The sequence below is a fragment of the Anas platyrhynchos genome, chromosome 7 (assembly GCF_047663525.1).
Source record: "Anas platyrhynchos isolate ZD024472 breed Pekin duck chromosome 7, IASCAAS_PekinDuck_T2T, whole genome shotgun sequence".
NCBI lineage: Eukaryota > Metazoa > Chordata > Aves > Anseriformes > Anatidae > Anas > Anas platyrhynchos.
In genome coordinates, this window is record NC_092593.1 from 36,047,374 (window position 1) to 36,060,355 (window position 12,982).

The window sequence follows — 12,982 nt, forward strand, 5'->3', positions numbered from 1 at the left end:
CTTACTGACAGGAACTGAGAACTACACAATTTATATGGAAGACTTTTACAAGAACTCCAGATTCTTAAAATTTATGGTCCAAATACAAAACTTTCTGAACTGTAACATTATCGTGGTTTTCTTGACAACAGCCTTGTACCATTCTCATCTGACAATTACTAATATTGTCTACATTGAGTTGCATAAGAAGACGTGGAACTGGAAAAAAAGAAAGTCACAGCCTGACAAACGCACAAAGAAGATACTGAACATAAAAACCTATGAACTGTGAGCCCTGGACATAACCTATGTAAAATGGCCCCTGACAGACTTGCCCCAACCCTGGCTGGAAAGAGGCAGAGGGTGCTCTTACCATGCACGCTTGGCTCAGCCTGTACTCCATCGTGAGCACGTCCTGCAGGCTCATGGAAGCTCCTTCTCTGAGCTGTCTGAGAGTCATCTTTAAGGATGTAGGTGACATCTTATTAATGGTCTGGAGAAGACATTAACAATTATTCTTGTTCTCTTCAATTTAGAAGCATTTGTAAATCCTTGTTCTACATTTCCAGGTTAGTAAGCGATGGCACTCTTTTCCCTGAGCTCATCCCTGGTCCTCCCACCGTGTTGTCACACCAAATAAATTCACCTGCATAAACTCTTACCAACAAGATCCCTGGGGAGTGGGCCATCACTTGTGGAAAGCCTACAACTCTTACGGTCACATCATTTCTGCCCAAATTACTGCTAGCTAGAGAATCTAATGCAGCTCGAAAGCCAGTTCCTAAAAGATTCTTTTGAATTGCTCCTAGGTATTACTGGTATTGTAGCAATTGGATTTTATCTGATAGAATAGAATAGCAAGGTAATACCAGCAAGATTAGCCACGAACTTGAAGTATTTGCTTTACAATCATCTGCAAAGACCAGACAATGTAACAAGAAGAAAATCCTAGGGATTTAAAAGATATCTGGGATCTTGTCTGGGATCAACAGATAGTGCAGTAATTCAGACCTACATAGCTTTATGATAGGAAGCCTGGAGGTCTTGCCTTCCCTCTTTTGGTAGAGCTACAGGCTATAAATATTGTGCCACAGACAGGGTCTGTTTAAGGCATACAAACAAATGCTGTAAATCTGGCTCTCATCACTATCCTTCAATTAACAGCGTGCCAGTAAACAGTAGGGGGAGGTGGGGAGGACAAAAACCTAGTTAAGAAAACAGAACTGAGCTTTAAAGCTTTCAGGTTTGTGGAGGAAAGAAGTTAAATCTCATAGTTGCTGATCGTTGTTTTATTACTCTCAACAAGGCTCCTTTCCCCGTAAACCCAACTAGAAGCTCTTTATTATTCACAGTACAATAGGCATTTCCTGTTAATTAGGACATTTGTACCACTCTACTGAGAAGTGGCAGATGGTAAGATTTGCCTCTTTATATGATTTTCAGGGCAGATATCAGACTCCTCACCCAAAGACTGAAATGGCAGGTTTCCAGTCATCAACATTAACATTTTTTCTGGCTCCCAATTACTCTTCATCCCTCTCCAGACACCAGCTGATACAGCAGTGACCCATTTTGCCCAGTTAAGCTGGAAAACAGGCAATTGCTGTACAAGCAGGAGGCTGTGCAGTCGTGACTTAAGCACTGGTTCTGTCATCCCACTTGATGCACGCTGACCATTTCACTTGAGAGAGACTTTAGCTTAGAAAGAACCAGTGCTTCCCTTACTGGGAACAATTCTTCCCTTACTAGGTTCTTTGACCCTGGAAGTGGATCATTTCTCCTTTGCTTTGCTTCACGTTCTGTTATCTGGATTGGAAAATCTTTGCTCGGACCAGGCTAAATGGTGTGCACGGTGCAACTCAATGGTTCCCTAGGTGAAATGGTAATGCTTTCTGGGCAAAGAAAGCTCTGAAAAGGCGAAGATCTGCAAACAGCACTTAACTCGTCTTGTGCACCCAGCAGCTGCCTTGTCTTGGCATATCAATGAGGCTAAAGGAGGCACTGCTATAAATCAAGCTGAAGGAAGAGGAACAAGGGAAGAAAATGGGTAGGTGTGATGCAGAAAAATGAGTCACCAGTGCATCTATAAATAAATCCTCTGTACAAAGAGGAGGAGGAGATTGCTACTTGGGAACAAGCCTGAGAAGGAGATAGGATAGGCTGAAGTGGGAAGGGGAGTACTAAAATGCAAAGGATTAGCTGGGCTCAAAATGCAATGTGAATCCTTACAATTCAGTTTGAAAATGGCTTAACAAATTTACTTTCTCCTTATTCATGCAGTTCATTTTAGTATCAAATAGATGAAAGCCTATCTAGGAAGTAAAAATGCAGAAGTAGTGTAGACTGGACAGAACAGGACACCTAGGAGAGTATGCAATGTATTACATTAGGGCCTGTTCAATAAGCTTAGGGATGTGTGTCATAATTATACAGCAAGGAAAGAAAAAAAGAATGAATATTCCTGCAACTAAATCATTTATAGTCTCTGCATTTAACGTTTGCACGTGCTGTTGTTCCTCTGCCTGGAGATGAAACCTTGGTTTCACAAAGCGACAGGAAACTATCATCTGCAGAAATCCTAGAGGTACTGTGATACCACTGATAAGGAAAACGACTCGTTTCACACAGGTCATCAGACTGCTATCAGGGATAACATCTGATAACCTCAGACTGCTGTGGTTTTGCCAGGTGATCCCTGCTGAGTGATGTAGCCAGCCGCTGCTTTGTAGGTGCTATAAAATGCTCAGCCACCAGGGTGCAAGCTTCCATTCATCCTCCAGCCACAATTAAAGTTAATTACCATTCTGCTTCCCCAGTAAAACAAAACCTCCAGTTTAATTGGCAAACATTTTGTGGTGAAACTATATTTGTACTTGATTTTTTTCTTTTTTTTTTTTTTTTTTTAACATAAATCCATTTTCCTTCTGTGAAATATTCACAAAATGAAAAGAATCAGTTAAGGATTTAGTCCTACAAGCATTTCTTGCTTAGTACAGAACATGTGCTGTTAGAAACTTGTCTGAGATTAACATACATGTTCACACTAACAAGCCTTGTACTTGCTAGAAAATAATTTCTAACAAATTTCTGCAAAGACAGAAGCAGTTCATTAACACAGTCTGATTTCTTGTGCAGAACAAAAAATACACAATTGTTCAGGAATAACTCTTTTACCAATCATAGGAAAGAAAGTCTGCTATAAAGTCCTATTAAATACACAAAATAAGAATCGAAGCAACAAAAGATCCATATTTTGGTTGAGGAATTTAAAAAATATACAATTGTAATTTTTAAGTAGATGATAAATTTAAGAACTAAATTAAAACTATGACAGAAATGTACTCTGGGATTCATAAGGAACAACATTTATTTTTTTAATAGGGAAGATGTGAGTTATGAGGCTGAAGATGGAGCAAGCAAGTGTTGCAGGTTTGGGTACTTGGAGCAAATTTGGTAAAACAAAGAGTCCAGTTAACCAATTTCACTAACAAAGTATTTCCAGAATCCTTGCATCTGTTGTAGTAAAACTGAATTTCAAATAGACAAACCACCCTTTAGAGACTACATGCTCGTTTAGAACATCTCCCCCAGGTCTGATGATATTTTGAAATTTTAAGATTGTATGAAATTATCTTAGGAAAAGCTGTATGTAAATAATCCTCGATTGTTTTCAACCTCCATCAAAACTACTCAAAACGGTATCCCTGTAAAATCATACTAAACTTTGTAACGGCTGGAAATAAAATAGTAGGTTGTAACTCAATGCTATAAAGAGCCCTCAAAAGTAACTGATATTAGCATGCTATCAAACTGTCTCACAGACCTTAATATAACTACTTTTCTCTGCTATCTATAACACGGGGGAAAAAGTAAGGATCTGAATCATACAGCCTATATATAACCTGGGGAGAAAAATCATGATGTTAGTCTGTGGTAGAGTTCAGGTTTCCAAACCCACAAAATGATTATTCTGAGACTAGCTTGTTTGACTGCTTTAATTAATGGAACTTGAATACCAGTGGAAAAACATTATTAGCCTCCTCTTTCATTCAATTTTGCTTTCGTAGTACGTGTTGCAAAGTACTAGGCGTTCTAGTTGGCATGAAGATGATTTGAAAATTTTCCTCTCTGTTTGAACTGTTTGAAAGTTCCAGAGACAAGATAATAAATCTTTAATTAAAAAGTATAAATAAAATTGTATGTGTTACCCTGAGTGATTATTCAATAATATTATGAAACTTACTGTTCCATCCTGAAAGTAGCAGGAACGGGACACCTAACATCAGTGATGCTACGTCACAGTTACATGCCTTCTGCTTGGTGGCAGTCTGTAGATGATAGTTCTGTTTTGTTTTACTACAAGAGCAGGATTCTCTAAGATGTTTAAGCAAAGCTTTTGCTGGAGAAATGCTTGTGTTCCATCAAATTTTAAGTACCATTTGAATAATAATTAAAAAGACAAACTTTTATGATGCACCTGAATACAGGTACTTCAAAGGAGAAAGGGAAAATATAAAGACTTCAGATAAATGAGCTGCTTCTTGCTTTTGTGGCTGGAGTATGCAGGAAACTTGTAGCATTACTGTACACTTTTAGAGTAGGGACTACAACTAACACTCAGATGCATCCAAGAAGATAATAAATACTTTGATAAATTGCTTGCTATTTACCCAAATTAGATATCTGAAATGGAAGAAAACAAACAACATTGTTCTGTCACTGTTTTATTCCAACCTCTGCCAATAAAATGAGGAGCTATAAAAGGAACCTTTGTCACCATCAACCCCTGACTGTGGGGAGGAAAAAGGGAAAGTGCAACTATTTTTTTACCAGATTGCACTAGACAATGTATAATGACATTTATGTTTTGTGGTTTCACAGAGGAATATTCTTCTCGGGGTAGAAATGCTTGCAATTCCATGTGACTGCATGAGAACTTGAGGATTGCATCTGCTGGTGTTATGTAGTTTTGTTTACATTAATAAGGTGATTATAGACTGTGCCAAGATGAGAAAGTACAAAATCAGGCTTAATCTCTAACAAAAATAACACAAAGGCATTACCTCTAGCTGCTTAATGGCGAAAGGAGAACCATCTTCCTTTAATTTTTTAACAATTTCTTCCATGCTATTTGCTGAAAAAAGACTAAAAGAAAAAGAAAAGAAAAACATTAACTGCTTTGGTGCTTCAGCCTTCATCTTCCCTATGAAATGCCAGTAACTGCGAAATTAGAAACAGAGCTTAACCAGGTGATTTGGCTTTTCTTAGCAATGTGTTCCCTGTCATTCAATTTTAAGTAACTCAGTTGACAGGCATCTCTTCCTTTACAGATCTCTAGCGTTTTAATACACCTCACGTTAGTTCTGATATTTATCTAAAAACTCTAATTACTACCATCAGTCCTTTTTTTTATATATTTTTGTAATGCATCACGTTTTCAACTATCAGCTCTGCTCCACTGGTTTGGTGCCAACACCATTCATCTTCAACACCTTTCAGCATCCCTGCGCATGGCAGGGCGTTGGAACTAGATAACCTTTAAGGTCCCTTCCAACCCATGTCCTTCTATGATTTCATGATCTCCACTAAATCCATTTAGTTACTGTTGTCCTTCCTCAAGATTTTTAGCTTCTTATTGCTCTCCTTCCTTTCTGCTTTCTTTTCTGATACAAAGAAGTCCCAAACAGTCATAGGAATGACCTTGTTCCAATGAACGTGAATGTGTTTTGTAATGTGTCCTTTCCAGATGAAAAATTACTCATTACTCATAGAAAACCCTTTCCAGCTTTCTATAAAAAATATTTCTTCTCATGTGCCATAGGGCAGTTTAAAAGAATGGTATACCAATCAGGCAACAATGCTCAAAATTATTTAATATACTGAAGACTGAAATATTTAATGAGCTTCACAAGGCACCCCGAAAACAAATGTTTAAGTGGCTAACTTTAACGGCATCTCCATCACCTTACCTTTGGAACACTAATATACTGCTACTGGATTTAACTTGATGTTTTCTGTCCAAAGGAATAAAAAAGAAGAAAGATCCACAAATACCTGTTAATCTTCTCCATATGTTCATCAAGTACAAACTCCTTTTCTTGATCAATTTTGCTCTATTTAAAAAGCAAATGCATATTTTACTTGGTTATTTTAGACTGTCTGAAAAGCCTACCAGTACTGAAAAATATCAGCAAGTTATTACAGAAATAACATATATGAAAACATAGATTTTTTTACAAAAATTTAGACAACTAAAAGGTTGGAAGGACCTGACGGATTTATGTAGAAAGACTGTCAAATGTTTTAGATCTTCTGGCACTAAGGGGCTTGGGACACATGCAGATGTTTCAACAGTGGCAGCTGAAGCTGAGACAGAGGCTCCCTGTCAATTCAGCTCCGATCACTAAAAATATGCAGCCTCCTTTTCCATAAAATGTCATCCTGTAAAGCAGCATACTGCAACATATAATTAATTCTATTTCATAGCTTTCTATTTATCGAAGTATTTAGTGCCACTATTTGTCATTAACTTATCCAATGTATTTTTTAATTAATCTTTATTTAAGAACTTAGTAATCCTAGAGCAGAAATAGCAGGAGTACCATTGCTCATTTTAAATCAACTGCTCATTTTAAACAACTGGGCAATAATACTCAGGGTGACTGACTTCAGTGAACCCCAGTTTGGCTCCAGAAGTTCCCTTTCTTCTGAAATAAAATTACAACACACATCAATACAGCTGAAATAGCAGCTGAATAAATCCACTGTAAAGCCCAAACCTTTTATTTTCATGCCCGTTGTTATGTGGGGCTAACACAAATGCTAAATACGTGTTATCAATACAGTTAAATTCACCTCCAAAATCTACGGGTTTGTCCACTGGGAGAACAGCACCTTTTTCCCCAGGAAAATGTTGCTTTGAAGATCCCATATGCTTTCATTAGAACCTATCTGCACTCTGCTAATATGGACCCTGTAGATAAGTGCCGTGCTTATTTATAGTCTTTTAATTATCTCAAGGTTACAAACTTACAAAATATTTGAGAAATTAATGGAACAATGTTAGCCCTTAAATTCAGACTTTGAACCTTGCCTACAGATGGTATGCATCACAGTAATGCTAAAATTCACATCAAATACATGAAGTTAGCATAATTCTTCAGGTCAGTAAAGAAAAAGGGGATGGAAAGATAACATCCACTTCAAAGTGAGCAGCCTAGTATTGAATAACTGGCACTGTAACTTCTGCAGCCTCTGGAGCACAATTATGGTTCTTCTCCCTTTCATTTGTATTTGTCAGAAACCCTGGATTTCAGGATAACTCCCTAGATTGCAGTTGCCATCACGTACCACTCTCATTCTGCTATTGGCTATGTATTTTGCCTTCTGTAAAGCATGCTAGAAATCAGAGAGAAACAGGGAAAATTAAACAGCAGTGTATTTTCTGCATCACTATGCTACCAGCTGGGAACCTGTATAGAACAAACAGAAGGAAAGAAGTTGCTGACCACTACAGGAATGAAAAGTAAAGCAAGACTTTTAAATTTCAACTTTGAGCACTGTAGGCATTAGCGCTACAAAGTACTATTTTAGAGAGTGGAAGGAGTATGAAAACTCATTATTTTATAACCATAAAGCAAATAATCAGCAACAGGAAAAAATGATTTGTATTTATATACACTTAACTAACATTTCTGCTTGATTTCAGTAATGAAACACATTACCTTCACGTGGTAAGAGTTCAGTAAGTCTGCAATATTTTCTTTTGAAGCAGATTTCAATGCTATCAGGTCTTTCTCTAAGTCAGGTAGCTATAGAAAATAAGATTTTATTAAAAGTAAGTAAAGCAAAATGTCCTTATTGAATCATTACTGCTATTACAATAGTACTTTATAGTATAAATGCATTTATGTATACACGCCTTAACCATACACATAGAGCTAAAAAAAAAAACACCACACACACAAAATGTTTTGACCAGGTGTTGAAGAAGTACCAAGTAAGCAAAACAAGGAGCTGGAGTTCACTTTGCCACAGTGTCGAACCATCTGGATTTGAGCGTGTCTGCAGTGATCAGCAAAAACCTGCTTCCTGAGCAGACCCCTAGTGCATTGCTGCAGCTGAAGCAGGTAAAGCCAGACTTTCTGAGGGGAAAGAGCAGGGGCCTGGCAACCATGCTGTGCTCAAAATAGTATCTGTCAGCCTGCATATCCAACCCGTTCCAATGGTGCAGTCACAATGACAGTCATGAATCTTTTCATAGTGAAAGAGCCAGTTGCAGTTTCTCCTTCACTTATATCCACCTAAAGTACAGGAACGTTATGACTCTGATTTTATTGAATATGCTAGTTTTTACATTTTCTCACAGCTGCTGGAAGAAGCAAATAGGCTATCTATTAAGGAGACTGATAAAGAACACACTGGTTGGCTGTTACCTAAATTAGAGCATTGTGGTTGTATAAATAACCACTCATTTCAGACACTGTTGTCTAAATTGTACCCAGAAAGCAAACTACAGAATTGGTGAAGGCAGTAAAAGAGGATGAAGGCAGGGCATACCATTTTTCAAGCAACTTCAATTATGCTCAGCAAATCATGCCCTTAAACAGCAGCATCGTGACGACAGCAACATTTGCTGCCTCTTGCAAGCAAAGCTGTCACTTTGAAAAGTGTTGCAAGGACTGCCTAAGAGTACCTGACAGCTCCTGTTCCCAGGGCAGGGCCAGCTAAGACAACTGCACCTCTGTGTACATTCAAGTTGCTAAATGTATGCTGGTGGGCTCAACCACTCCAACTTGTCATTGCAGTGCCAGGATGAGCCCGTGCTGGCTCTGGTTAGCAGTTTACCTTTTCTGATTCTACAAAATGTGTAGCGATGCCCGCTTTCAGCACATCTCGTCCTTTCAGCCGAAATCCTGTTAGTGCGAGGTAATAGCCAATCTTTCCTGAAAGTCTTGGCAAGAAATATCCTCCACCGACATCAGGAAAAAGGCCTGTAATAAGCAAAACAAACAAAAAAATAAAGCGAGGAGAGAACTTGTCCCAGCCATGCATGTAACTCGGTTATTTCTGCTTGTCTCACTTCCATCTCCCTGACCTGGGTACGGCTTTCTTGCCCCAGTTTCTCCTTGACTTGGTTTGGCATTTCTCTGTCATCTAAACCCTTGCTAAAAGCAAACTCTTGAGCACCTTCCAAATTGTACTCTTTCCACTGGCACGTAATTTACAAACATATACCAGACTACAGTCTTCATTCTATTTGCCTACAAACTGAGAAATTCTTAGATGCCCAAAGAATCGAGTGTTCTCCCAGCAAACAACGGGCAGAGAATTATAGAATGATTTGTGCAAACTTGAACTGGAAGCTGCTTTTTCTCTGAAATCTTCCACTATGATAAAAATCTTACACTGCTGAAGGACCTCTTGCATAGGACCTCTTGCTGAAGGACCTCCTGAAAGCAGAGGCACAATATGCTGTCCTAATACCTCATCCTTTGACAGGACTATGACTAACCTGCAATTTAAAAGGTTATAAAACTTTCCAGTGTAGTGACTGTCTTACGTTTTTTTACTCCACAGAATACGGTTATTTAAAAAAAAAAAAAAGTGAATAAAATATAAAACTTTTAATAAAAGATATAATTGAAAAATATATAGCTTTTACCAAAGCCTATGGAAAAACATATTTTTTTTTCCACAGGAAAGCTTAAATATTTTAAGTTGTCACTTTGTCAGTATCTACCTTTTTCTGTTACATAATCACCCACAAAATAATTTCAAACACCTTTTGTAACTTCTAGTATACTTAAACTTAGGAAAACTTAAGCTTAGCTGTCTCAGTGTCAGAAATCAAATGGAAAGAAGCTGAGTGTACAGTTACTACTTGGAAGTAATCACCAGTGGAGGATTCATGAGACTGCAAGTCCTCTGAATAAATTAATTGTGGGGTATTTTTGAGTAGATTAAAAACAAGATAAATGAAATAGAAAGCATATTACAAATAAGAAACTCAGAAACCAGTTGCCAAAGCAAAGACTAACAGGCAAGATTAAGATGTACAGGAGGAGTTTAAATGGTGTTCTGATAGAAAATGGCAATTTTTCACTCTAACGTATTTGCTTTCATTCAAGAAGGAGTCACTCGTATATATTATATAAGGACTTATTGCAAATATTTTGTGATGTGGGCAGTTAGTGGGTCCTGAATATTCCTCTCCCTCGGATGGAATCAAGGGAAGGCTTCTTTAAATCATCACTTCATTGTCTTCTCTCAGTAATCTCTAAAAGTTCATTGCTGCTTTATGTTCTCACTCATCTCTCGACCTCTCCTCTGGCTCCCTTTTGGTCCTCCCTAAGTTCTGCAGCCTCTAATACATCACCAGTTGTTTTCAGGAGCCACTTCCTATCAGTTAGTCCCGCTGATATGGGTGTTGCCCATATTTATTGCCTGATTTATTCTCCATCCTACAGGCTACTGAGACATACAGCTCTTCTAAAATGTTCCATGTCTTGGTGGTACCCTTCAAAAGCCCTACGCTGTATTATCTCATCACTTCATCCCATCTCATCACTTACCTTCTTTTTCATTTGCAGTCACTTTATGAATAGTCTACTCCACATTTTACCTTCTCAGTTTGAGCCATCAGATCTATAATGTTGGTGCCAAGACTGCCATTTAGTTTTATATTTCTATTCATCTGTCTCTTCTTGTATTTCCTACTACTGCAAAAGAATTCCTTCATTTCAAAATGGAAGTTCTCTTACAAATCTCCTCCAAAGCAAAAAGGCAATTATATTATTCTTCCTATCCATCAGGACTGCAACAACCTTCTCCTCTTTGCTGTAATTAAAATACTGGTGCTGAACTATTATTCTTCCTGTGGTCACATTAGTTTCCCTTAGATTCCAGAGGAAAAGCAATCTTCTTGTTGGGATTTATAGGGCTCTTTCACACGGCCATACACAGCAAAAATAATTCTAAATAAACTAGAATGAAATTAAGTTGCTTCAGAAGTCAATAAAACTAAACTGAATGAAGATCTCTTTAGTTAGAACAGAATTTACAAGCAGCGTTAGTGAAGGTGTAGTTAATCCACTTTAATTTACTCAGCTGCTTAAGAGTATAGACCACTATAGCTTCTACTGTGTCCTACGTGAGGTTCTTGTCTTCCTTTCCTCTTAAATTTTTACTCCTCTTGTCCCTGTTCTAAGTATTTCTCTTAATGCTCTCAATACTGCTTCTCAGATCTTTCTGCTTACTATTCAGTTTCTCAACGTATTCCATATACTTGATTTTTTTTTCCTTTTGGTGTTTTTAACTAATTATTTTTCAAATGCCTACTAAAATGAGAGAATGAATCTCTGCTGAGCTGACCAGGCTAAAAGCCTGTGCCTGTAACACTGACTTGCAGCCTGAGCCTCGAGATACATCCAACGTGCTTCACTGTAATCCCAACTGTTGAATTGTCTATGTGGTTGCCAAGCAAAAGATAAAGGTACCACAGTATTTCCACCTTTTCTTGCAGAGGCAGCTGGAGATTTATTAGTAAATTACTTATAGAAAGCTAAAAGCTTAAACGGATATACAAGAAAGTGTCTGCTATTACTCTAACAGCACCTTAAAGCCCATTTCTTACAATACGCTTTCATCTTTTGTTCTTCCCACCAGGGAAGGTATTTCCCCATCCTCCTACATCTCAACTGCATTCCCATGTTTCATCTTATCTGTATCAGTTTGAAACTCCTACAGTCTAGAACTTTCATTTGCAAAATGGCGTATAAATGTCACCTTTTGTTTATGGTGCTAAGAGCATTAAGCAATGGTGTGAAAATGTAGCAGATGAATGAACGCCGCTTTCATTTCACAAAGGCATAATGCCTTCTGAAATATATAGGGAAAAATTCAATTAATACAATCTCCAGGCAGCTAGACATGTTAAACATACACCACAGAGATCAAAACAGCTAAGCCTTTAAATCCAAGCAGATTTCAGTGGTTTGACTTCTAATTGATCCTAAAAGGGTTTTAATTACTTTCTTTCCTAAGCAAGTCCTAAGCTGTTACTTTACACGTCTTTACAGTCTATTTGTGCTTAGTAAGTCCCTGTAAACACACAAAATGTATGTAAAGTGCATAATCTTTGTTAGCATAAGGCTACCTGTATCTTACCTTTGAAGAAGAAAAGGTGTCTTCATTAGAATAATTTTATATCCTTAAGAACTACTGTTAGTTTAAAAAAAAAATCTTCGTTTCCTTCAAATAGTTTCCCTGTAGAACTGTTCATTAGCCTCAGGAGTTTACTGAATTAGTATAGCTTTAATACTTGAACTACCTAAGTTTACTACGTTTTCCTTCAGCATAGGAAGATATTGGACACTATAAAAATCTAATCACTAGCAAAACATGTATCGAATTTAGCTGTGATGACATTATTATATTTATTTTCTTTTCCAAATGGATTCCTCATTTTTTCCTGTAATTTCTTAGCTTTATCATTACATAACTGGAAATTCTTTTATTGAGGAAGTAATGGCCAATACTCCTTACTACTTATTCTTTGAAGTGAAACTAAGACTGAACTTAAAAGCCCCATATCTGGTGCTATTTAAACTATTTAAGCACCAGTTAAGGTTCTCTATTCTGAACAAATGTGTTCAACGGGGCCATATTTTACAGACCAGCCATATTCTTCTATTTGAGGACATAAAGATAAGAACATTTGCAATCATCCTTCGGTTCCTTACCTCTGAATGATATAAAAACTTAGGAACTCTGTAGCACAGAAATGCAGGATAGGTAATAGGTTTTAAGCAATCTTCGTAAACATTGTTGGTAAGCAGGAGGTGGGAATTAGAGAGAAAGCATTAAGGGAATCCCGAAGTCAGACAGTAATACATTCTGTGTGGTTACCAGTTGGTACCAGTATTGTCTTCAGGGGAAACGTGAATGATTTCATAAGAAGGTTCACTGTAATCTGACTTTTCTTGAGGCACACCACGCTCTT

General features: G+C 37.6%; 1 protein-coding gene across 3 annotated transcripts in view; it reads right to left on the minus strand.

Moving 5' to 3' along the window:
* The window catches only part of HIBCH (3-hydroxyisobutyryl-CoA hydrolase), a 42,040-nt gene that overhangs the window by 8,430 nt on the left and 20,628 nt on the right, over positions 1 to 12,982 (minus strand). For all 3 annotated transcript variants that reach the window (XM_038182046.2, XM_038182047.2, XM_072040511.1), the window contains 5 exons: positions 8,827 to 8,972; positions 7,704 to 7,790; positions 6,034 to 6,092; positions 5,043 to 5,124; positions 353 to 472 (listed from right to left, as the gene is read on the minus strand). In XM_038182046.2, the coding sequence (XP_038037974.2) occupies positions 353 to 472; positions 5,043 to 5,124; positions 6,034 to 6,092; positions 7,704 to 7,790; positions 8,827 to 8,972 (494 nt within the window). The remainder of the gene's footprint in view (positions 1 to 352; positions 473 to 5,042; positions 5,125 to 6,033; positions 6,093 to 7,703; positions 7,791 to 8,826; positions 8,973 to 12,982) is intronic.